At 39.3% G+C, this 22,686-nt stretch overlaps 1 protein-coding gene across 1 annotated transcript in view; it reads right to left on the bottom strand.

The window, feature by feature from the left end:
- Window positions 1-22,686, bottom strand: part of LOC138145738 (connector enhancer of kinase suppressor of ras 2-like) — a 558,854-nt gene that overhangs the window by 87,827 nt on the left and 448,341 nt on the right. Inside the window, exons 13-14 of the mRNA XM_069067369.1 lie at window positions 19,940-19,974; window positions 8,135-8,183 (exon numbers count right to left, since the gene is read on the bottom strand). Of these exons, the coding sequence (XP_068923470.1) occupies window positions 8,135-8,183; window positions 19,940-19,974 (84 nt within the window). The remainder of the gene's footprint in view (window positions 1-8,134; window positions 8,184-19,939; window positions 19,975-22,686) is intronic.

Genomic DNA, 22,686 nt, shown 5'->3' with positions numbered 1-22,686 from the left:
TATGCTTACATTAACATAGTCAAATGATGATAAAAAAGACACAGGAGATCATAGTGAACTGATAGGAAACTACTTCTAGGAAGAATGAATTGTCAAAAAAAAGATCCTGACCCATAATCAATCAAATTAAAATTAGTGTCTAAGGAGAAAATGGGCCAGAATATGCTCAGGAGCCAACTTTGACAGGAAACCTGTCCCATCCTCAAATTATGGTGTGCAGTCATATCTGTTTACATGCTGCTGTCCAGCAACAGAATGTATGCTTTTTGAGGGCAGGAATGACTTCTTGTTGTCATCTGATTCCCAGTGCCTACAACATTTTTTTTTGGTGGGGGCAGGCAGGATTTGACTTGTGATTTTATTATTATACAGACCTTTCTTTGAGAAAACTCCTTCTATCAACGCGAGACTGACATATTCTGCCTGGGGCACTAAGAAGGTGAGTGAGTGACTGGCCCAGGGTCACACACATGTTAAGTGTCAGAAATGGGTCATGAACCCCAATAATCCTGATTCCCCAACTGGCACCATATTAAACCATGCTACCCAACATAGAGGAGGCACTCAATAAATTCTCCTCACAGGACATGGGATAGAAATGAGGGATGACAAAAGGGCTTTTCCCTTGTTCTCACAGTCTACCCACCAACCTAGAAGTCAAGGTATGTGTGGCTATGGGCTGTAGGAGGTGGCCATTTCACTGGGGAGAGTGATGATAGGAGGGCCCTAGATATGAAGAATTGTGGGCTGCCCAGGTGCCCCCTAATTTTTAGGACTTGTCTAGACTAAATGGCACTTGGCTTAGCCGGCTGATTAAATGTGTAAGTCAAAAGGGGTTTTTTCCTACCTTTAAAGTTTTATGATTTGGATTATGCTTTGTTAACACAGTCAGTATGTATGTCTCATATTCTTCCTCAGTATGTCTATAAATTACACATTAATTCAAGATTTAACTGTAGGAAAACTTTTTATAGCATTTCTCAGGGGGCCATACTTTCAGAACAATATATGAAGAGCAAATGTAAATGGCTATTTATTACAATAAAGCCAAAGTCTATGTCTAAATAAGGTCATTTGTTCTTAGGATTTATTTAAATGCTGTTGAAGGAATCTTGCCACTAAGATAAAAATGCCTCCAAATACCTGTCAGCATTTCTGCCCTTGTTATGTTCTAAATCTGACCAGAAGATTCAATTCTAACAGCTCGTCATGGTCTTTCCGAGTACGACAATGAATTAATCACTTATATGCAAAGATCTTCATTTGTTTCTAGGAGATCATGTTCCTTGTTTTATTTTCCTCTGAAGAATCATTTTAAAGATATCAAAAAATTGTTCTGAGTGCCTGCTTCTGCACTGATACAAATATATATGCATACATACACATACGTATGTATATATACACACATATACATACACATATGTATGTATACACATATGTACATGTGGTGCCTCTCTCTCTTCCTCTCTGTGTGTATGTAGATATATGTATATATCAGGGCATCTTGGTGCCTCAACCACTTAGTCCACTTAGTAGCAGTATGACTCTGGCCAAGTCACTTTACCTCTTTTGGCCTAGCTTCCCTCATCTGAAAAATCAAGTGAATCACAGCACCTCCCTCCCAGGGTTGTTTTAAGGATCAAATGAGGTAACATTTGTAAATTACTTAGCACAGTTTGTGGCACATAGCAAGCACCATATATAAATCTTAGCATTTTTCGCTACCACATGACGTTGGATCTTCTGTCTCTGCACCTCTGAATAAGTGGTCCCTGATGTCAAAAATGCATACTCTCCTTACCTCTGCTGAAACACAAGTGTTCCTACACAAGGTATTTCCTGACCTCCTTATCTTTCTCTAATTTTTAGCACTCTCTCCTTGAAATTACTTTTAACTTACTTATTTGGAAGCTACTTCTAACTTACTTATTTGTGTACAGGTCATATCATTCTTTTTGAATGTCAACTCTTTGAGGGCAGTAAATCCTCCATTTTTTTTCTTTGCATTCCAGCACTTAACACAGGGCTTTGGTGCTTAAGAAGAGTTTACTGAATCAAACTGAATTGGTATGTCTTTGCATCAGTAGACATGTAAGTGTAGGGCTGAGAAGTGCAGGGTAAGTGTCTGGGGTGGGAGGCGACACTCTGACCTTTTCCCACAAATTGATGCCACTCACGTGAATCCAGGGTCAGCTCTCAATCCTTCCACCCACATGAAATTCACTGTTGGCTACTAATTCCAGTAAAATCAACTGCCCTAGCCTGATCCATAGCAATGAAAATTAGTTCAACACCATGTTCTTTTTGCACAATTTCTCACAAATGCTTTTAAAAATCTTGCCTTAAAATCCTAGTCTTATGCTTTCTCCTGACACAAGGATGGTGCTACTCTCTCAAAGGCAGAGACTTGGAGAGCTCAAGTTCAGATATATCTTGCCAAGATGAAATGGATTGGAGTGGGCTCTAAGTTTGTTTATGTGAGGATCCCTCAAACACTCAACTGTATCTGTGGCCTCAATACAACCCATCCATACCTCACCATCCTATGTGACTCTTGTCCATATCCTCCCAAAAGTCTGCCCCTAGGAGTCTGCTCAACGGGGCCTTCCAATAGGGCAATGTGACTGTCCACTTGCCTTTCCTTGATCTCACCACATGAACAGCCTATGTTCTCTTTCTATCCAACAATTTTTCCATGATATCCTCTACTTTTCAGTGGTCTTCATTGTGGATATATTGTAGGACGCTAACTCTCAACACATTCAAAATCATCTACTATCCTCCGTGTGATGTTCATCTTTAGCTTTTCAGGAGCAGTAGTGTTCCAGGTTTTGTTACCATGTACTAACACCAGTCAAACGTTTGTTTTGAAAAGATGGGTCTTTACTTTCTTTGCTTTTTTTTGGAAGACCAGAAGGTAGGCCAATTGGGGTTAAGTAACCTGCCTAGGGTCACAGGTCTAGTTTTGTGTTAAGTGTCTGAGGTCCAATTTGAACTCAGGTCCTCCTGACTCCAGGGCCGGTGCTCTATTCAGTGCACCACCTAGCTGCCCCATGGGTCTTTACTTTCATGGGAAGCTTGGGGTCAATTAAAGGGCTTTCTAATTTCCCCCAAAGCAATCCAGCCTGGCTTTCTTTTATAACTCTGGGACCAGCTTATGGTCCACCTGTATTGTCTGTTCCAGATATCCATATCAATTGACAGTCTCTCTAGGACATCCATTTAGATGCATGCTAAAATCTGGGCTATAGACATTCTTCATCCATGTGACCCCTGCTTTTTTCTGAGGACCACCCCCATTTCAATGTAGAGAAGGGTTCTGCCACTAAAAGGCAGGCCCCCAGGTGATGATTGTTTTTTTTAATCCCTGGTAGTTCATGAAAGATTGAAAGATTCCAATTTGCATTGGTGGAGACTCATGCTATTGAAATGAATTCCCAAAGGAAACTATTACAAATGGCGCCATCAAAGACCAAAAGGTCAGTTAATGATTGAGCAAAAAGAAACCTAAAGGATCTGCTGATTTAAACTCCTATTTACACTTGGATTGTTAAGGTTCTTGCTTGTTTTATTGGAATATGCTCTGAATTAATGAAAAGTAATTAGTGCCCATCAATAAATGAAAATGAGTTTGCATTTAACATCTTGCAGGGTACTTCTCTGTCAACATTCTTTGATGTGATTTCTGTAGATTTCTGCCATCAAGGTATGTCCCAAATCATTATTCTTTATAATAGAAACATAAAGAGATTAGAATTTGCTAATTGTTTTTCCCTGCGGAAGCCATTGGCCAGAATTTGGACTTTACACATAACACATGAATGTACTCTGTCGTTGTTGTTGCTGTTGAGTCATTTTCAGTCGTGTCTGACTCTCTGTGACCTCATGTGGGATTTTCTTAGCAAAGGTCCTGGAGCAGTTTGCCATTTCCTTCTCTGGCTCATTTTACAGATGAGGAAACGGAGACAGAGTGAAGTGACTTGTCCACAGTCACACAGCTAATAAGTGTCTGAGGCTGGATTTGGACTCAGGTCTTCCTGACCCCAGGCCCAATGATCTATCCACCGTGCCACTTAACTATTCTACATAAAACCTCTTGTTATTTGTATTAGTAATGATTAAAAGCTGGCAAAAGAGAGAAAATTGCTGCACAAATTCTCAGAATGGTAAATAGACTTGAGATGACATCAATGAAAGGCTCCATTTATGTTTGGCTAAGAGAAGATCAGACTTGGAGGGGACGTGATAGCTACCTTCAAGGACTGTCATATGGAAGCAGAATTGGCTCTGTTCTTCTTGGCCTACAGAGGGATAGAACTAGACTCAAAGGGGGCCAAACTAATTCACATGTGAGAAACATAATGGAACAGCACCCAAATATCACTGCATATACTTAAATAGCCTATCTCATGAACCCTCAGTAGTCCAAGTCTTTCATTCACAATGCCATGACCTGCCAAGTCTTTTCTAGAATACCGTGTTTCCCCAATAATAAGACACTGTCTTATTATTTTTTTGGACAGAAAAACACCAGAGGGCTTATTTTCAGGGGAGGGCTTATTACATTGACAGCAATTTTAATAAACAGGTAAATGTGAACAAAAAAATGTACCTTTATTCAATAAGCAAATCACTGGGGAAGAACAGGATGACGCGCTCACTGCTGCAGCTCTGATTGGATGCAGCTCGGAGCGCGGCGTGCGTTTCATGGGGGGGGAACGGTGCATACAGAGGGTACCGTAATGTAGCGTGTAGCACAGGGAATCACCTTCACTACAGTAGCAATCTCAATAGGGCTTATTTTCGGGGGAGGGCTTATTTTAGAGGAATCTTACACAGTAAGGGGAGGGCTTATTTTCGGGATAGGTCTTATTATCGGGAAACACGGTAGCATGGCTCACCTAAAAATACCGCAGGGTCAGAGAAACTCTAATCCTCTCTGTTATAAGTTGCATTCAATTCTTTCCTAAGGCCAATATGGAAAAACCCCTGTTGGCCTGCAGTCACTCCTTTGCTGCTATACTGATGGCCTATCCAGAGAATTTCCACTCTGATCTGGGTGATGGACACCCACGGGTGCAGAAATGTATTTATTGTGCTTCCTGACATGTACTCTGAGAAGCACTCTGCCTCTGTCTGTAAAACCTACCTTATTCCTTGATGGTTGGTTTTTATAGAATTTCTTTAAGGTAAACCAAATAGCATGTTTCCTTTGTAAAATCTGAGCTCAGACCACAGGAAGGGCAGAGAATGAATAGATATACTTCTTTTCTTCAAAACTTTATTTTTTAACATTCAGACAGCCCTTTGGTAAGGTTTTTGAGTAGATGCAATGAAACTCAGATCTCTACAACTTGATTTGTCGACATATTCAGAAAAAGAAAGACAAGGCAAGGATATTTATGCTGCAACACACAACTCCATTAATAATACTAAAATATATAAGCTAAGACAGACAGTTTTGGATGTTAAAGACTTAATTCAAATACTAAGATGGAACACCAGCCTTTCTAAGTGTGAATGCTTATTAATCACTTAAGTGCCGGTGAAGACTTTAACCTGAGGGGAAAGACACTCTAATGGATTTCACCATTAAATGAATCAGTAGCAAAGTCTACATGATATCAAACATCTGGAGGAAAACCAAAAACTACAGTCAAATATTTGTAATTTCACAAAGTAGATCCAAGACAAATTGTCTAACTATCTTGGAGTGATTATCTCTGAAATTAAGCTCTCTTACAAAATTTCCAGTACATATACAGTTAGTGCTTAATAAATCCTTTCTGGCCGACATGAATTTCAGTCTTAAGATGACAATTTCTTTTACAGTCTTACCATTTCAGTTTCTATCAAGTTGGAAGTTTGGGGTTTGAATATACACTAATAACCTTGACGAAAGGGAGAGAAGAGAGTAACTGTCTCAGGCAGATCCCTGAAAGAACAGTGCCAGGATAGGGAGGAAGGTACAAATAGAGCTCCCGAAGCTTTGTCCCTGGTCTTTCTCTGCATTTAGCTCTCCCCTTCAATTATTCCTGGTATTAAGACAGGAAGTGGGAAAGTGGCCATTAGCATAACTGCCTGGATCTAGGTGGTCAGAAAGGTTTCTGCTCCTCTGATGGACTACTTTGATCAAACATGAAATTCGTATGTTCTCTGGAGTGTAATAATAGATTGGGCACAGTTCAGACTAGGACTGAACTTCTAAATTATTTAAATTCAGTTTACCATTTATCAAGCCCTAACTTTGTACAAGGCATGAAGTTAGGCTCTGGGGGTACAAAGAAAAAAACAAAACAAAACAGAGACTGTCCTCATGACCCACCTGTGTAGTACCCAATTAGGCAAGTCTACTTGAAAAGTATATTATATTGGCAGTTATAAAAGCGGATAGACCATATTTCACTGAGAGTGTTTTCATTTAATGTATATAGAGGCCATATTTGTGGAACATGAGCATGAATGAAAGATGGCTAGATATTGCAAAGAAATCAACTGGACTAAATAGTTTTGAGGGGAATTTTGCATACAGAATCTTCCTGATTGGTCATACCTGTCTAGATTCCCACCTATCCTTATCTTGAATACCTTCTCTTGTTCATTTTGGAACAGTCATATAGAGAAGAGGAAAACAATTTTGGCTAAAGAGTACAGCAAGGTTTAGAAAAGTTAGCTTTAAATAGACATGGTCAGTTAAAAGCCAAAGTTCTCCTCAGTCAGATCACAGCAAAATGGTTATCAAAATTCCTACCCACACAAAAAAACCCTATCAAGCATCTAGAATGAGATAGAACACTATGCAAGAGATACTTGAGAATGTTTATTATTATAAATTACAACAAACTAGAACAGCTGTTCTTAAAATGTGTTCCAGGGGGTCTATGATATTAGAACTATTTTCATAATAATACCAAAATTTTAATCTCTAATGCAGTAAAATACAATCCATATAAACAACAGTTCATTTGGTAAGTTCTCAATAATTTTTAATAATGTAAAGGGCTTCTAAGACCAAAAGGTTTGAGAACTGCTGAACTAAACTGGAATCTGTGTGAAAAAGTCTTATAGATCATTGTAGGATTCTGTGCTGTTTTCTAAGTTCAGTACATCAAGAATACTCCAATTACAGAAAGAAATTAATGTATGTATATGTGTATTTACAAAAATAATATAAAGCAACCCAAAAGTTGGCGACTACATAGAAATATGATACAAATTAAACTTTTATCCCCAAATGTTAGTGGTTCTCCCCATATTTCTAAATATTTGGGCCAGAAGAAGTTTCTAGCCTCATACTTCTTTGTGGAAACATATTTCATCAACTCGTAGTTTCATCCATGTAAAAATCTTTATTCTATTTCTGATGGGGTACCTGGGGTCTAGATCAATTTGTGAAACCAACTTGTAAAACCAGTCTGTTCAATTCTAACTGCAATTTGTCCTTTCCCACCCTTGAGATCTGCCCCTTCTCCCTATCCCACACTCCACCTAGGCAACACCCTGTGACCCCTTTGTTCTTACTTAATCTCTTCATTTCTTCTGGGCCCACACCCTCCTTTATCCTTGCCTTTTGTCTCCTTGGCCTGGCCCAAATCTTGTCTAAACTATCTATTCACATGCTCCTCTTGGTCAGCTCTGACCTTTGTCTATGTACTGAGGCCCCTCCCGTCTGGTCAGCCCTGATAATGGCAGCCCTACCCTTTAAAGGTAAAAGCATGTACCCCTCTCACTCTCAGGTCCCCTAAAGGACTCTTGCCCGCTTCTCATGGAAGCATGGAAGCATAACAATAAACTTCTACAACTCTCACTCCAATTAAGCCTGAGACCTTGAATTCTTTCCAGAGGATATTGCAGGTTTTCTGGTCTTAGATAAGATCATAATTCCTGCTGAACCTATTGGGATCCCGTCCCCTATCAAAATCAGTATTCTTTTTCAAAATCCCACCTGGCTCCTCTCCCCAATAACATTCCAGCACCTTCAATTGTCATTCTCCTTCATCCTGGGTAGAATTCAGGGGCAAAGAGAAAAAAAAAACCCAACTTTCTACAGAAGGAGAAGTGAATATGAAACCTCATTGATTTCCTGCCTCCACAACTTCTAAACAGCACCAAGGTAACTATGTCAAAGGCTTACCTTCTTCATGGATATGCCTCCCTGACGGTCAGCAGCAGAGCTGGCATATCTATGGGAAAGAAAAAGAATTTCTTTAAGCTTAAGATAAATCAATTAACAGGTTAAAAAGTCAACACACAGATTAAGAAGTACAAGAACATGCATGGTCAAATATATGTGTGTAAATATCCCCAATGGAGTTATCAATGAAATACCTTAGGATGGGAAGTGAAGTCAATGAAAGAATGACATAGCTTTGCATATGCACCTGTTTGGAAAGATTACCCCCTTTTATATGCAGTTTACACAACACAAGAAATAGAAACATAAACAAGGCCACCTTCACTCTGCTGAATCACCTCTGGCCAAATTTAATAAAACTTACTCCAATGTTGCAGCAAGCCACACTTAAGATAGATCGGGTAGGTGTTTCATAGAAGTTTTATTAAATTGGCCTTATACAAACTAGTGGAAATAGCTTCTAGTGATTTCCCAAAGTGTCAAAATGAGTCTTCCTTAATATTTATTTGAACACTCTAACCATTTGTAATTCAAAACAGAGTTCCACATTCAAGCTGAAATGTACACAATGCTATCCTTGATGCTTGGATCATTGGGCAACACATACAGTGTGTAAATATCTCTATATGCCCATATATTTATGTGGGAAGGGTTGCGTAGGGATAGGGTATAAGGATTGAACCAATGATTTCACTGATATGGGAAACTCCATGGTGAGGGACTTCCTCTACAAAAGCAGGATGACTTTTTCTCTGGAACTTAGAGTCTTTGAGAGTTTCCTAAAACTTAGTGAGTTTACTGACGAGCTAAGTGATTAAACTGTCTCAGGTTATAGAGCCAGTAAGTATCACAGGCACTCTGTCTTCATGGTTTGCTCTGTAGCCATGAGACTACAGAGGTGCTGTCTCCCAGTATGAACATTTATGTATATATATATACACATGTATAATATGCACAATTTGGTTGTGATATCTGTGGACATGAACATTTTTGCAAAGTGTTTACTTGTAAACAGTGAGGTAGGCCAGTTTACTTATATGTAAACAGTGACTTAGTGCCAAAATTCTTGGTAAAATAATCCATGGGAACAGTATTATTTCATATTGCATTTGAATTCTTAGTTTCTGAGTTGGAAACATAGGGAAAAAAAGGCAGTTTAAAAACAAATGACAATCAAGGAAACAAATTTTACTTCTACTTTTGCCTCCACTACTGTACAATCAATTAACCAGACTATGTGGCTGGTCACTGAATGATAAATCAGATCTAAATCAACTTTTGTGCCTAATCTATTGCTAGGTACTAAGGTGTCAATATGGCAGAAAGAAAATGAGTTCACAAATGATTTAATACTCTGAAAATGATACTCCATGGGAAAATAACCAAGAAAACAAAAAAGGTCAATTGAATCAGTACATCTTGCAAAAAATCATGTTGGGGAAGTGTGAGTCCTCAATAATTTGTGTTAAGTTCCCTATTACTTGAAGCAATCTTTCAGAGCAGCTTGATGGCCACTTGCTAGGGAAAGTGCAGAGCAGATTCTTACTCAGGTAAAGGTTGGACTCAGTAGTCTCTGAAGTCCCATTCAACTCTGAGATGCTGTGATTCATTTGAATTAATGACCAAGTGCTATATTGTAAAGGATTAAATTTTGCAAATTACACCACAATTAAGCTTTGACCAAGGAGACTGCAACAATTAAACATCCTCTATGGAATAATGCAAAATCCACTTGCAACATCACTGGGCTGTATTCCAATGGCTATAAGTGCCTGATGGTGGTTCCTGTGAACACCCTTTACACTCAACTGCATTAGTTAAAGGGTGGTATTTATAAACCATTTGCAGGATTCTCAGTGGATTAAAGCAGAAAATACAGCCTCAGGTGCAAGGAAACTGAATCGTGATGTGGTTACAAACATGAGTTGGTGTGATATATGTGCAAGAGCTAGTCTGTGAAAAATCACAGAGCTAAAGAGAAAAATCAAAGCATTTTCCTACTCCAAATCATAAAGTAATCTAGAGCCACAGTTTTTTTGGAATTCCTCTGGACCATCCAGAAATTTAAGTCCTTTTCTGGATTCAGGGAGATCTAGAAGAGTAAACAAATGCCAATGATGCTGGACTGGCTATAAGGAAGAATTGGAAAGTCATCCATGAACCCTCTGCCCTGGAAAATTGAGTTTTACCCTAAGGAGTTGATCTCCAGAAAGTCAAGAGGTCATTATTTTGGAAATTAGTTAAATATTTAAAACTGTACAACAAATGAAGTGTTAAGATATGGAAGACAGTGATCATGGGTTTAATCGTCATTATATAAAAGAATGAAATATAATAGACTTAACTGAAAGTCAGACTTGCACAATTAATTGAATCTGAGGATCAATAAAAAAAGGTAATAGGAGGAGATTTTAGAACATTACTCCCTGGAAATGATAGGTTCAAAGACCTAAAGCTGAAAGGAACCCTAGAGCTATTTATTTCTCATTTTACAGTTGAGAAAACCAAGGCCAAGGGAAGTAAAGTGACTTAGCCAAGGTCAAACAGGTACTATGTCAGAGGTAGGTTTTCTGACTCTTGAGTCTCTACTCTTCACACTGTACTAGGCTGCTCTTTAGGAATATACAGCTTAAAGTATATAGTTTACCTTTAAAGTACAGTTTTAATTGGAGACAATGATAGTCTTAAGTGACCCACACAGTCCCTTGTAATCCTATAACTTTCCCATTAAGATTGCTTAGGGCTTACTCAATAGGAAGGACTTAATCAAGTAGAGTTGAGTGCACATTAGAGGTTTCAAACTCTGGCCCCACTACAAGTAGCCTGCAAAACTATTAAAGTTTAACTGAGAAATGTTTCACAAAATAAATAAAAATTTTCTAAGTCAATACGCACCTTGCAGGGATCTGTTTCTATTTGAGTTTGATACCACTGGTGTAGCCTACCTGAGAAGACCTGTAGGGGTGACAGTGGTGCTTTGGGGGAAGGTATTAGAGACATTTTGTGTCATTAAGGGGACAGGCAGACGTTTCCCTAGAGCTCTGGAAACAACTAAAGTATTTAGTAGGTCTCAGGCCTGTCATGGTTCTGACCTCCAGAAAGACTAATACTATCCTAAGATATCAGTGAAGTATGTAGTTATCCAAAGGCTAGCCCAGGACTTCTGGGTGCCTGGGCAACCAAGAGCTACCTGGACACATAGTCAACTAACTTAGAGGTGGTCTAATTCCTAGAGGTGCCAGACTTTCAGGTTTCCTTTGGTACAATTACAAAATGTGGTGACTGTGATAATACCTGTGCCTGCACTATAATTATATGTGGCATGGCTTAATAAACTGAATCTGAGCTATCAAAATCAATATCCAATTAGATGAAAGAATAAAAATGAGAAGGGCAGGATGCACGGTTTCAACCTGATCTATTGGAAGAGCCTCCTTGGATATGGATAAATGAACAAACATCACGACAGATCGTTAACAGATTCTAAACAGGTTTAACCAATGGAAATCAATGATCGTGGCAAAGAGGTCAAAAAAGCCTAGAAACCACTTTAGCTAACAAACACAATCTCCTTGATAAGCAGAATGAATATGGGCAACATTAGTTTAGAATATGAACTCATTTGTAGAATCTTATAGAGAACAATGGGGAAGATTATGAATAGTATTCATCATAAAACAGGGAGAAACAAAGAAGTTTCAATTTACCAACAGTTTAGTGAAAGACCCAGTTAGGTCAGATCATCCATCATAAGTCAACAAAGATTTATTAAACTTTATTATTGTAATAATCACTTGGACTACAAACAATCCCTGCTTTCAAGGAGCTCATGTTTTAGTAGGGGAGACAACATGCAAATATCTTTGTATACACAAGATAAATACATTGTAAATGGGAGGTGACCTCAAAGGGAATGTGCTGGCAATGGGGAGCACTGGTAAAGATCTCTTGCAGAAGGTGGGATGTGGCAGCTGGATGGCCAATGAGGAGAGCTCATCTATCAATATAAATTAACTTGGCAAGACACTGCATATGGACAATTGTAAGTAAGGTGGATTTTAGTATAAGTAAGGTGGATTTTAGTGTGTGTAAGGTGGATTTTTGTTATTCTTTCTTAGAATTCAGTTTCCCAGGATCCATAGTCATAACAATTTCAGTTTCCCAGGTTCGTGACTTGTAAACATTTCCACCATGCTTGTGTAGCATTATATAAAGATAAATCATATAAACATTTGTGCCTAAATTATAAATATCCACAATATACCCTCTTTGTCTGTTGCCCTATAAAGGAGGTGGGCACTAGTCAGTGAACGGGGAGCCTTTAGGGTTGACTACACAAGCTGGAATTCTATGTGTGCCTTGATCAGGCCCCATCAAGGCTTGGGGGGAATCTGTATTTGTCTCAACTGGCCCCTATTGAAGTTTGAGGGGATTTAGGGGAACACACAAGTTGTGCCTATCTTGATTGACCCCATTGAGATGTAGGGGTAGATGCCCTCCCCCTCCCCATTGCTGTTCCCTGGGAGAAGGGTGATCAGGGAATGCTGTAGTTTGTCCTCCCATTATCAGCAACCTCTTTGAGAAGACTAGACTACAATAAAGTGAGATTATTAATTCCTTTGAAGCTTAGTGTCTTTCCTGTCTGACCAGATCAAGAGCGAACCTATGCTGGCAGCCATCCTGCATACTAGTATTACCTGTTTTACAACAATGAACTAGGCCTAGAATTGAATGGGAGGAAGAAGGTGAGATATTGGGCAGCAGTTTCAGTGACTCCAGATTTCTCTCTGAAACACAGGTCCAGCTTCTTAAAAAGAACATTCTTCATCTGGTGATCTATATGGCTACAAATAACATAATACTACAGGCTGCAAAGAATTAACAAAAGCAACGAGGACTGGCCTGATGGGACTACTTCTGCTGCAGCACAAAACTAATAAAGAATTACATACCAGAAGTGGAGTTAAAGAGATCATCAAAGATATACAATTGGAAAAGGTAGGGGGCCAGATAGCAAAGGTGAGGAGTGAGAGATACATAACCTATGTTTTCCTTGAGTACCTACATAATGTCAAGAGATTTAGAGGAAGTCCAGGAGCCATACTCTTGCCTAAGATCATACAGGTAGGGTAAAAGGGATAGATGGACAGAGCCCTGTAGAGGATTTAGGAGAAAACAAGAGCAGAGCCCCAGAGGATGGCTTGTAATGTGCACTGGTGCGGGGAATACACACAGCAATTCAGTTTAAGGTCTGCTGAAATACTGAAGGTCCCTTCTAGCTTAAAATACTGTGATTCTAAGAAAATGTGAAACTCAAAGAACTGGGGAACTGAATCTTGTAAACTCAAAGTAAACCAACAAATTAATAAAGAAAGAAAAAAACCCACTGTGATTCTAAACACGTTTCTTAAATTGATAGGAGGGCCCCAGTTGACGTGAGAAGATTGGCCACCTGAGGTCAGAGGGGCACTGAGAGTGGGGTGGGGACGACCCTCATGTGAAGGGCAAGGGGACAGCCCTGGTGGAAAGGATAATGAGTAGGTTTTACAGGAGCCATATAAGAAATAAAACCTAGGAAAGAGTTTATAAAATACCTCTGACGGGGTGAGATTCCCCCGAGAGCTGGTGAGAGCGAAAGAGCTAAGTTCGGGAAACTGAAATCAGCACATCCCTAAGATAGGTTAATAAGGCTGCAGGAATCAGCCTCATATAGTTAGGAAAGTTGTTAACTGTAGCAGCTAAACTGATTCCTTCACATCTAAGCTTTCACCTGTGAAAATCTAGATTCAACTCAATTAGTTACAGCTATGTTTAGATGACTTTTTGCAGTGACCTGTGCGAAAATTTCTAGCCAGAAAACAAAAATATGTCCAAATCGGTCTTCTGTGAGGTAGTGAGGCATGGAAGGAAAAACATCCCAAAGAATTAGATTTGGAATTAAAAAACTGGGGTTCAGTCCTGGGTCTATGACTTCCTGCACCTGCGTGGTCTTAGGTAACCCCCAGTTTCCTCATCCGTAAAATGAAGGGGTTGGATGACATTTCGAAGGGCCTGTCTTTCAGCTCTAACTCCTGTGACTCATGCCTTCTGCGTCTGCCAGAGGGGCTGTAACCCTGGGGAGCTTGCAGCATCTTTGTGACTCACTTAATTTATTTAACATTCCCAACCTGTCTCACAAGAAAGAGAGGATGACTGTCAAAATCCCAGTCACAGAGGTTGGGTTCTCTGAGTAACTTTGCATTTATATTGATCTCTAGTTAATCCCTGGCCTCTTGGTGGTGAAAGCAAAATTCAGTTTACTGGAAATGTTGGGGCTATATAACAGTAAGATTATATTGTGGAATTTGGATATAGGCACTGGCAGGGAAAATTGGGTGCCATGAGATTTCTGTAAAGCCTGTTAGCCCTCTCTCAATGTCTCCTTCTGAAACAGCTCTGTCCTGCCTTTGCTCCTCTAAGGACTTTGGGCCTCTAGCCTGACCTCTTATAGAGAGCCTCTGTGGCATGGCCAACTTTCTTCAGCCTATCTTAGCATGGTTCTTTTGTAACATTACTGTGCTTCAAAGGACTTTTCTATATTTGGTCTAAGGCATACATCCTGATTTAGGAGGTCTATGATCTTAGATGGGAAAAAATACATTTTATTTTCGTCAATCTTTAATTGAAATTTAGCCTTTTTTCAATTATTTAAACATATGATTCCGAGAAGGGATCTATAGCCTTCATCAGACTGGCACATGAGTGTATGATGCAAAATGGTTATTAACTCCTGATCTAAAGCCTGTGAGATTGATTGCTTGCGCCTCTTCTTACTTTAAATAGGCTGAGGTTGAATAAATCAAGGACCCCAGCCTAATAACTCTAAAGAGCAGATCTTAGAACAATACTTTAAGTCCAGCTCTCATACTTAAGTAAATATTTCAGTGGGGGCAATGTTCAGGGTAAAAACAGCCCTGATCAAACCTCTTGGTAAGAATCCTAGGTCAACACTGAGTATTTCTCTATTTTTGGACTTGATGGCACCTTTCCATGCTTCACTTGGACCTGCTAATTTACTAAGGTGATGCAAATATTCCACTCTTAATTCAAAATTCCCATTTACCTCAAGTAGTGAATCTTAATCATCTTACTAAAGGTCAATGTCCCCCCCCCCCAGCTGTGCTCTTCCTACGTTCACAAACCTCCTACATTTATGTGTCTGCATCATAGAGAATCCTGTTTCCTTCTGCTCTGTCCTTCTTTCAAGTACTGCATCTTCCTTTTTGACCTCAGAGTTAGCAATTGGTACCCAAAGGCAACTGAGATTACTGAGTTGCTTCTTGGCTCCCCTGGAAGCTTCATTGCCCACACGATGTCCCCCATTAGATGTTGTCTTATTATTTGGGGGCACTGGTGACACAGTCATGTGTGACGTCTCCCAGATGGCAGACTAACTGCTTAAAATAGTGTTGATGTGTTTAAAATTATATGTAATGGTGCAGCAGAAAGAGCAGTGGTCCATGAGTTGAGAGACTTGGGTTTAAAGACTGGAAGAGAGAGGAGCTATGTGGCCACAAGTAAGGAATAGCTAAATACTCTGAGGCTATTTCATCATCTGTGAAATAGGGCTAATGACCCTTGTATGACTCACTACCAAGTTACTCAGTAATTTAGTTCAACAAACACTCATCGTTCCTCTTTATATAAAGAGTAGCACTGTACTAGGCCCTGGGAACGTAAAGACAAAACTTGCTACAGTCCCTATTCTAGAAGATTATACATTGTACTGGGTGGGGAGTGGGGAGAGAAAAAAGCCCAAAGAGAGATAAAATAGCAAACATGGGCAAGCAAATACTCACGAGGAAAGTTATTTTGAATGCCTTAAAGGGCTACATAACTGGGGATCATTTTGATTCATAATTCAGAAAATATTTATTGAGCACTTAGCATGTGCACTAAGCTGGCTTAGGACTGTGGGAGATAAAAGAAGTATGTGGTTCCTGCCTTCAAGGCTACTTTGAACTAGGTTGAAACCATGTTGAGTTTGTGCTTAAAACATGGCTATGTTCTGTTTCCAATCATTTTTGGTATAGCGTCTATTGACAAGTTTTGTTCTGGTATTGACTGAGATGCTGGTAACCACAAGCCCATTCAGAAGATAATCTATAGTGGAGAGTGCTTGATGAGTGTGAGCTTCAGGGAAAATAAATGATGAGTCAACTTAACCAATAGGTTTAAACTGGCAGTCAATTTCAAACATCAAGCAACTGGGAATTCTTCTTGGGAGGGAGAAGCTGAAGAGGTAGTTAGCACAAGGCTGAAAGATCGGATTTGGAGCTTGAGGGCATAGATACCTATCCTGATCCTGCCCCATACCTCAGGCAAGGAACTTAGCCACTCTGGCTAAACAGGAATGGCTTTGTCAGGGATGGGGAACCTGCAGCCTTGAGTCCACATGTGGCCCTCTAGGTCCTCAAGTTCGGCCCTTCCACAAGTCACAGAACAAATCTCTTTCATAAAAGGATTTGTTCTTTAAAACTTGGACTCAGTCAAAAGGCCCCACCTGAGGACCTAGAGGGCCACATGTGGACTTGAGGCCATAGATTCCTATGCCTGGACTAGGTGTAACCTCTTCAGGACTGAGCTTGAATGTCAATCACATCTCCTTTCATATCTATGGAGGGATTTAGCTCATGAATCAGGTCCTTATCTCTCTATTAACCAGACTGTTGAGAAAATGCTAATTTCTAGTTTACCTTGTAGACAAAGATAATGTGGAGCTTTTTTTTCCTTCTAGATATATGAAAATTTAACTAGTACTGAACGAAATAAATCAGAGTACTGGGTTAGTGAGATATAAGGGCAGCAAAGGAAAAGTTGTGCAATTCCGTGCTTAGTAAATCTACTATTGGCTCTAAGACAGACCTTCCTTTCCCCTGTTGCTATAGAAATTCCAGTACTGTTTTTGCTACCATTGCTGTCATTTTTAAGGAAAAAAAAACACATTTTTTTGCCATTTCAGGCAAGATAGAAATATGCCTTCAATTTAATATCTTGCTACAGGTCACTCAGGTATCATTTTAGACATTGAAAACAGTCAAGGTCAGTCCAAAAGCATACAGTGATATTTTGAAATGTCTTTGTTAACTTTGAAAGGTAGTGTTCTTCAGCTGTATGCCTTGTCCTTGATAAACAACTCTACTCAAATAGGTCTGTGCTTTGAGAGGAAAGAAAGATTAAGGGACCTGACAGTGTCTTTTTTTTCCTTTTTTTCAAGGTTGTGGAAGTTTGTCTTTGGGTAAGGAAATAATCTGGTCTGGAATAGCCTAGCACCCCAGCTAGCAAAACTTTGGCAAATGATCTTGATACAAAGATTTGGGTTTAGTCATTATTTTTGTCCATGATTCAATTATCAGTTTGACTTAAGAGTGTTCACATATATGTCAATCCTTTAATCTTGAAATTTTTTCTAAACACAAGGAAAAGTTCTCTTTTGTTCTCTGCATCTTTCAGGTCAAACATCGGTATTTAAAAAATAATTTTTCATCACAGCAATATGGTGAGAATGTAGTGGTCTTTAATATGACTAGGTATCATCTCAAGATATCAAGAAATGATCTTTAATTTGGTTGGATTTTTTGCATCAATCCATGGTAATGAAATTTGATACTGAATGTGATACATAGTGCAAAGGTGTGAACACACTGTAACATGGATAGCCCATGTGCTCCACTGGTATCTATCCGATGACAAGAGAAGTAGAGGAAGGCTCCCAGCAGAATGGGTGGAGAATCTGGGGAGGATTTGTAGTAGGACACTGATAAGAATAGCACCAGACAAGGGGAGGATATGGGTAGGCTTCACTACCCCCACTGACAAGATCACATCATTTGTCAAAATACTCATGTAAACTATGAGGCAGTGACTCTTCAGTGCAATAAGAGTCGAGGAGCCAGTTTGGGACCTAGAGTTTGGGAATTCTAGCTTTTTGTAGAAGATAGAACATGAGATGGGCATGATTTGGATAAGTGGAGGGAGGATGAGAGGCATTTGGCATGAGCTAGAAAGAAGCAGAAGCAGACCTGTGTTACTGTGTTATAGGCTAGGTGTCGGGGAAGAGTAAGAAAAACATTTTTATAGGTAGAAAGAGACCAACCAGAGTACAGAAGGCCTTGAAAACCAGGCAGAGGAGCTTGATGGAGGGCAAACAATGATATATTTGCCTAGCAACTCTCAAAGTCCCTCACAATCCTTAAGCACTAGCAGGAATGTAGCTAGAGTCCTTTGCAAGTTGCTATAAAATCCTGGAATTGTGGTTTAAAATCAGGCCATGGGGTCAATTCTCAAGTAGTGCTGGACGGAGAGCACCCGATCCTCCCTGCTACACTCATTAATCTACTTTGGGTGCTGGCCACCACCAGGCAACCTGGCCTTTGGCAGCTCTTGGGTAAGGCCATCAGGCCAGGGAGGCTCATCAGAGCTGTATGCTGCCAAGGCTGGGGGTCGGCTCCAAACTGAAGGACCTCCACTGGACCCTCTCCCCATCTTTAAAGGATGAAAACAAAGCTGTATTAAAAGTATATGAAATATGTCCTCAGACTTGCTATCAAGGAGTTTGTGTGTGTTTGCCCAATTGAAATAACAAGTTCATTTTATCCCCAGGAAAAGAATGATCATTACCATAATTGTAATGGAAAATTGTTTCCATTACATTGTCCCATCACAGGATACACTAATCGTTTTGCATAAGTGACGTTTGTTAATTCAGAATATACACTGAAATTCATATTATGAGAAACACACAAATTGGGTGGCAAAAAGGAATAAGGAAGAGAGACACCGTGTTGTTTAAGATGCTATAAAAATAAAAGGGCAGGAAAGAAACCCTGCTGTTAAGTTAATAAAAGAACAAAGAAATGTAGTTTAAGCATTTAAACTTGTTTCACCATGAGTAACTTTGCTCTGCCTAAGCAGAGTTTACCTGAGAAGATTCCACAGCAACTCTCACTTTCAAAATTGGGTTCTCTTTGACAGAAAATCCCCTCTTGTGTTCGGAGAAGATTGTAACTACCCCTTCTCCAACAGCCTGAGGAGAATCCATTTTGCCAGCTAGGATTTGAGCCATGGCCCATATTTCAGGCATTTACTTACTGACAAGGAATCACTTGAGTGTTTTCACTCACTAAGTGAACACACTAAGTGTTTTCTTTTTGCCTCAGAGGAACCCAGACTGAATCAGCCCACACAAAGACAAAGGGGCAGCAAATGCCCTGGCGTGTGATTTTTGTGACGGACTGCAGAAGCAGCTTTGTTGCTTGGAATAAAATAGATGAACTCTGTTCTCAAATGAAAATGATTGGCTGAGTTAGAAAGAAAAGTATATGATAGTAGGCCTTTGCTAGCTAACCCTAACTGATTACAGTACTTTGAAAAAAGATGAATATCATTTTGGAAAATGGTTCTGTCATTTCCAAACATTGTTTGTAAGAAATTATTTCCATTGTATGAATTTCCTACCTCTCATCCAACACGAAGTCAATTAGAAAGACAGCTTGAATTTATTTTCATCTTTTTTAAAGCTATTCCTTTTGACTAAGATAAAATTCAAGAAAACATAAAAAGCAGAGGACTCTTTTCAAATTCTCTAATGCAATGCCCAGATGAAATCTTTAGGTTTATACTAGGTGACATGAAAGCTCTTTTAACTGAAAAATACAGGGCACCTCTGAGCAAACAAATTCAATTGCTCTGAGAAGGTGAACCATTCGCTTGTGACGGTATAAGGGAGACTTTAGTAGTTACACAAAAAAAGCATGTACAATTTACCTGTCGGAATCTCCACGGATGTTGTCTCCGCCTCTCTGCAAAAAAGAAAGAGAAGTTCACAGTTAGTCTTCAAGCTACCAAGGGAGACTGAGATGAGAAACCTTTACTTCCTGATCAATAAGAGGACATGAATGAAGACAGGAAAGTGAGGTCATCAAAAAGAGCCTTGATTTTTACTCTGAGGGAATGAACACAAAAACCACATTCTATCAACTGAAGAACAAATGAGTTCTCAGAAGAGGGTGCTAGTCAAACTGAACTTCTGTAATATTAAAAAGCTGAACATAATTGAACTGAAATACAGTTAGGTAAGTTCCTGATTAAAACAACCAAGTTTGATTTGAATAGTACTAAGAGACTTTTATATGCTATCTCTATTTCCATTTACTTGGGTGGGGAACACGATAATTCCTCAAAGGATTTAGCTTTAATGTGACATTACCCATCTCCAGATACAGACCATAAGTGGGCTGTTGACAAGTGTGCATGAATTTTGACACAATTTAAACAATCCAGGAATATACATTTTTGTTGTTGAAAACTAATGTTGAGCTCTTAAAACATATTTATTGGCTCAGGACTTTGTAATACCACTTTCTTGGGACAAAGATTGTGTCTATATGACAACAAAAGACGTAGACAAAAGTGGAAAAATTCACCCCATCACTCATTATTTTGTTTCCATGAAGCCAAGGAGCTAGGCATTTGGAAACATGTAGATGATGCAAGAAACATTTTACCTGTAATCCAAATGTTTCAGTTTCACATGGACATGGCCAAGGTCAACCAAACAGACAGTTCTATTTGTTATCTACAAACTACATTATAAGCCATACCAACTTAAAGCAAATGCATGAATGGACAATTCTTGTAGAAAATAATCATTTCAAGAAAAAAAAAAGGGGGGGGCTTGACAATCTATTCTTTTAGGATGTGAATGTCAAGTTTCAAAGAATTCTTGATATTAAAAAGCTCATGTGAAACTAAGCAGCAATAATGTTGATCTTTCCAGAATTTCTTTGACTTATTTTTAGACACCATGAGGAAGTCATGCATGCAACAATGGAAGCCACAGTTTGCAAGACCATCTTGCATCCAGCATTTGGGGTATCTGTAAAATGTAATTGAATATAACCTGGTAGGTGCTCTCTTCTTCCCTTATTTATACGAACTCTCAGGTCTCCTATTTGGCAGAGGATAACTCAGTTGGAATTTCTCATAGCTAAGGGTCTTCTCCCTTTCTACATGCTAGTACCACTTGACTTGTTGAAAAAATTGTCATTTTTGTGAAGTCCAAAGCAAAAAGACTAGGAAATGTCTTAATGCCAGAAAGCTTCACTTAGCACAATATTTGATTTCCCATTCAATGGACATCTTCAAAAATTTCAGAAAAGTTAAATTTTTGTAGACACGTTTTCTGGTTGGAACCTAAGCCTATAAATTTAACAAATTCCAAATGGCAGAACTATTAGCATACCAACTCATGCTGCTTTTGGATTACTTGAGACATTTTTCATTACACATTGATTCGAAGTCAAAACCTGACAAACAGTGAATAGGAAATGTTAGTTTTAGTCTAAGAGGTTTTCCAGAGACTATATTTAAGTGTTAGAAATAATGAACCATTGGAACAATCCACCCTGCATGCTCTACATCTGGCTGAAAGGAAACCTGGGGGGGAAAATAAGTGCTATTCCAGGTGATCTCTACATATTAATTGACTAATCATTTGTTTTGTGTACCCAGCTGGAATCCATCCCCTTTCTCCTCACTTTTCTTTCCCCCAATGCCAAAGAACATTAGCTGCTCAGGAGGGATCCAGGACAGCATTAGGTTGAGAAGAAATTTTCCATTACAATGGCCCACCAAGTCATTGCTGCCAAGCACATGAATTTATATGATAAACCTATTGACTGAGTATCTACTGCAAGCCATTCTGCTGTGTGCTATGAATTGGGATGTAACTAGTGGAGACACAGTTCCTGTCTTCCAGTAGCTTACAATCTGAGTGGGGAAATAAACTATGTATGCACATAATTAATATCTCAGGCAGTATGTACCACGAGTGAGAGAGAGAGGAAATGCAAAATGATGTATGGTACAGTGGTGACAATGCCACATTTGGCATCAGAGAAACTGGATTTGAATCCCAAGTCACTTATATACTACCTGTGTGATCATAGGCAAGTTACTGAACTTTTCTGGGTCTCAGTTTCCTCATTTATAAAAGGATTAGCTTAGCTGACCTCTAAGATCACTTTTAGTGAGTCTATGATCTTGAGTTCAGAGGTGGTCACTTTTGTCCAGAGTAATCAGGGAAGTCTTCCTGAAGGAGGTGGGATTTGAGATAGGCTTTGAATGATGGGGAGGATTTTGATAGGAAGGGGGGGAAGGAGGGAGGTCATCCAGGGAGAAAGCCTGATGACCATGATGCCTCAAATTCAAGCACTGAAAACAATCTCTCTTTTCTGTTAAGGGTTTTGTATGTGAATGCACTTGGTTTTCATGTGTATGAAGTACATGTTCAGGAGTATGTCTCAGATATCTAGGATGACTCAGTAGCTACTAAGAACTTTTGGCACAAGGGGCATCTAATATGTGACCAGATAAAGTATATTCAAACATACTGAAGGCATATGATGTTTAAATGAGGTGGGCCTCCATTATTGTCTAAAAACTGGTACTTTCATAGTGTTTTTCCTTGAAATCTGAAATGACTTGAGAATCTGGTCCTCTGTGTAAGGTCT

Source organism: Petaurus breviceps, unplaced genomic scaffold (genome assembly GCF_028583685.1).
Source record: "Petaurus breviceps papuanus isolate PSGF00001 unplaced genomic scaffold, PetGlider_PUasm1.0 90747, whole genome shotgun sequence".
NCBI lineage: Eukaryota > Metazoa > Chordata > Mammalia > Diprotodontia > Petauridae > Petaurus > Petaurus breviceps.
This window is presented reverse-complemented; position numbering and strand designations above follow the sequence as displayed.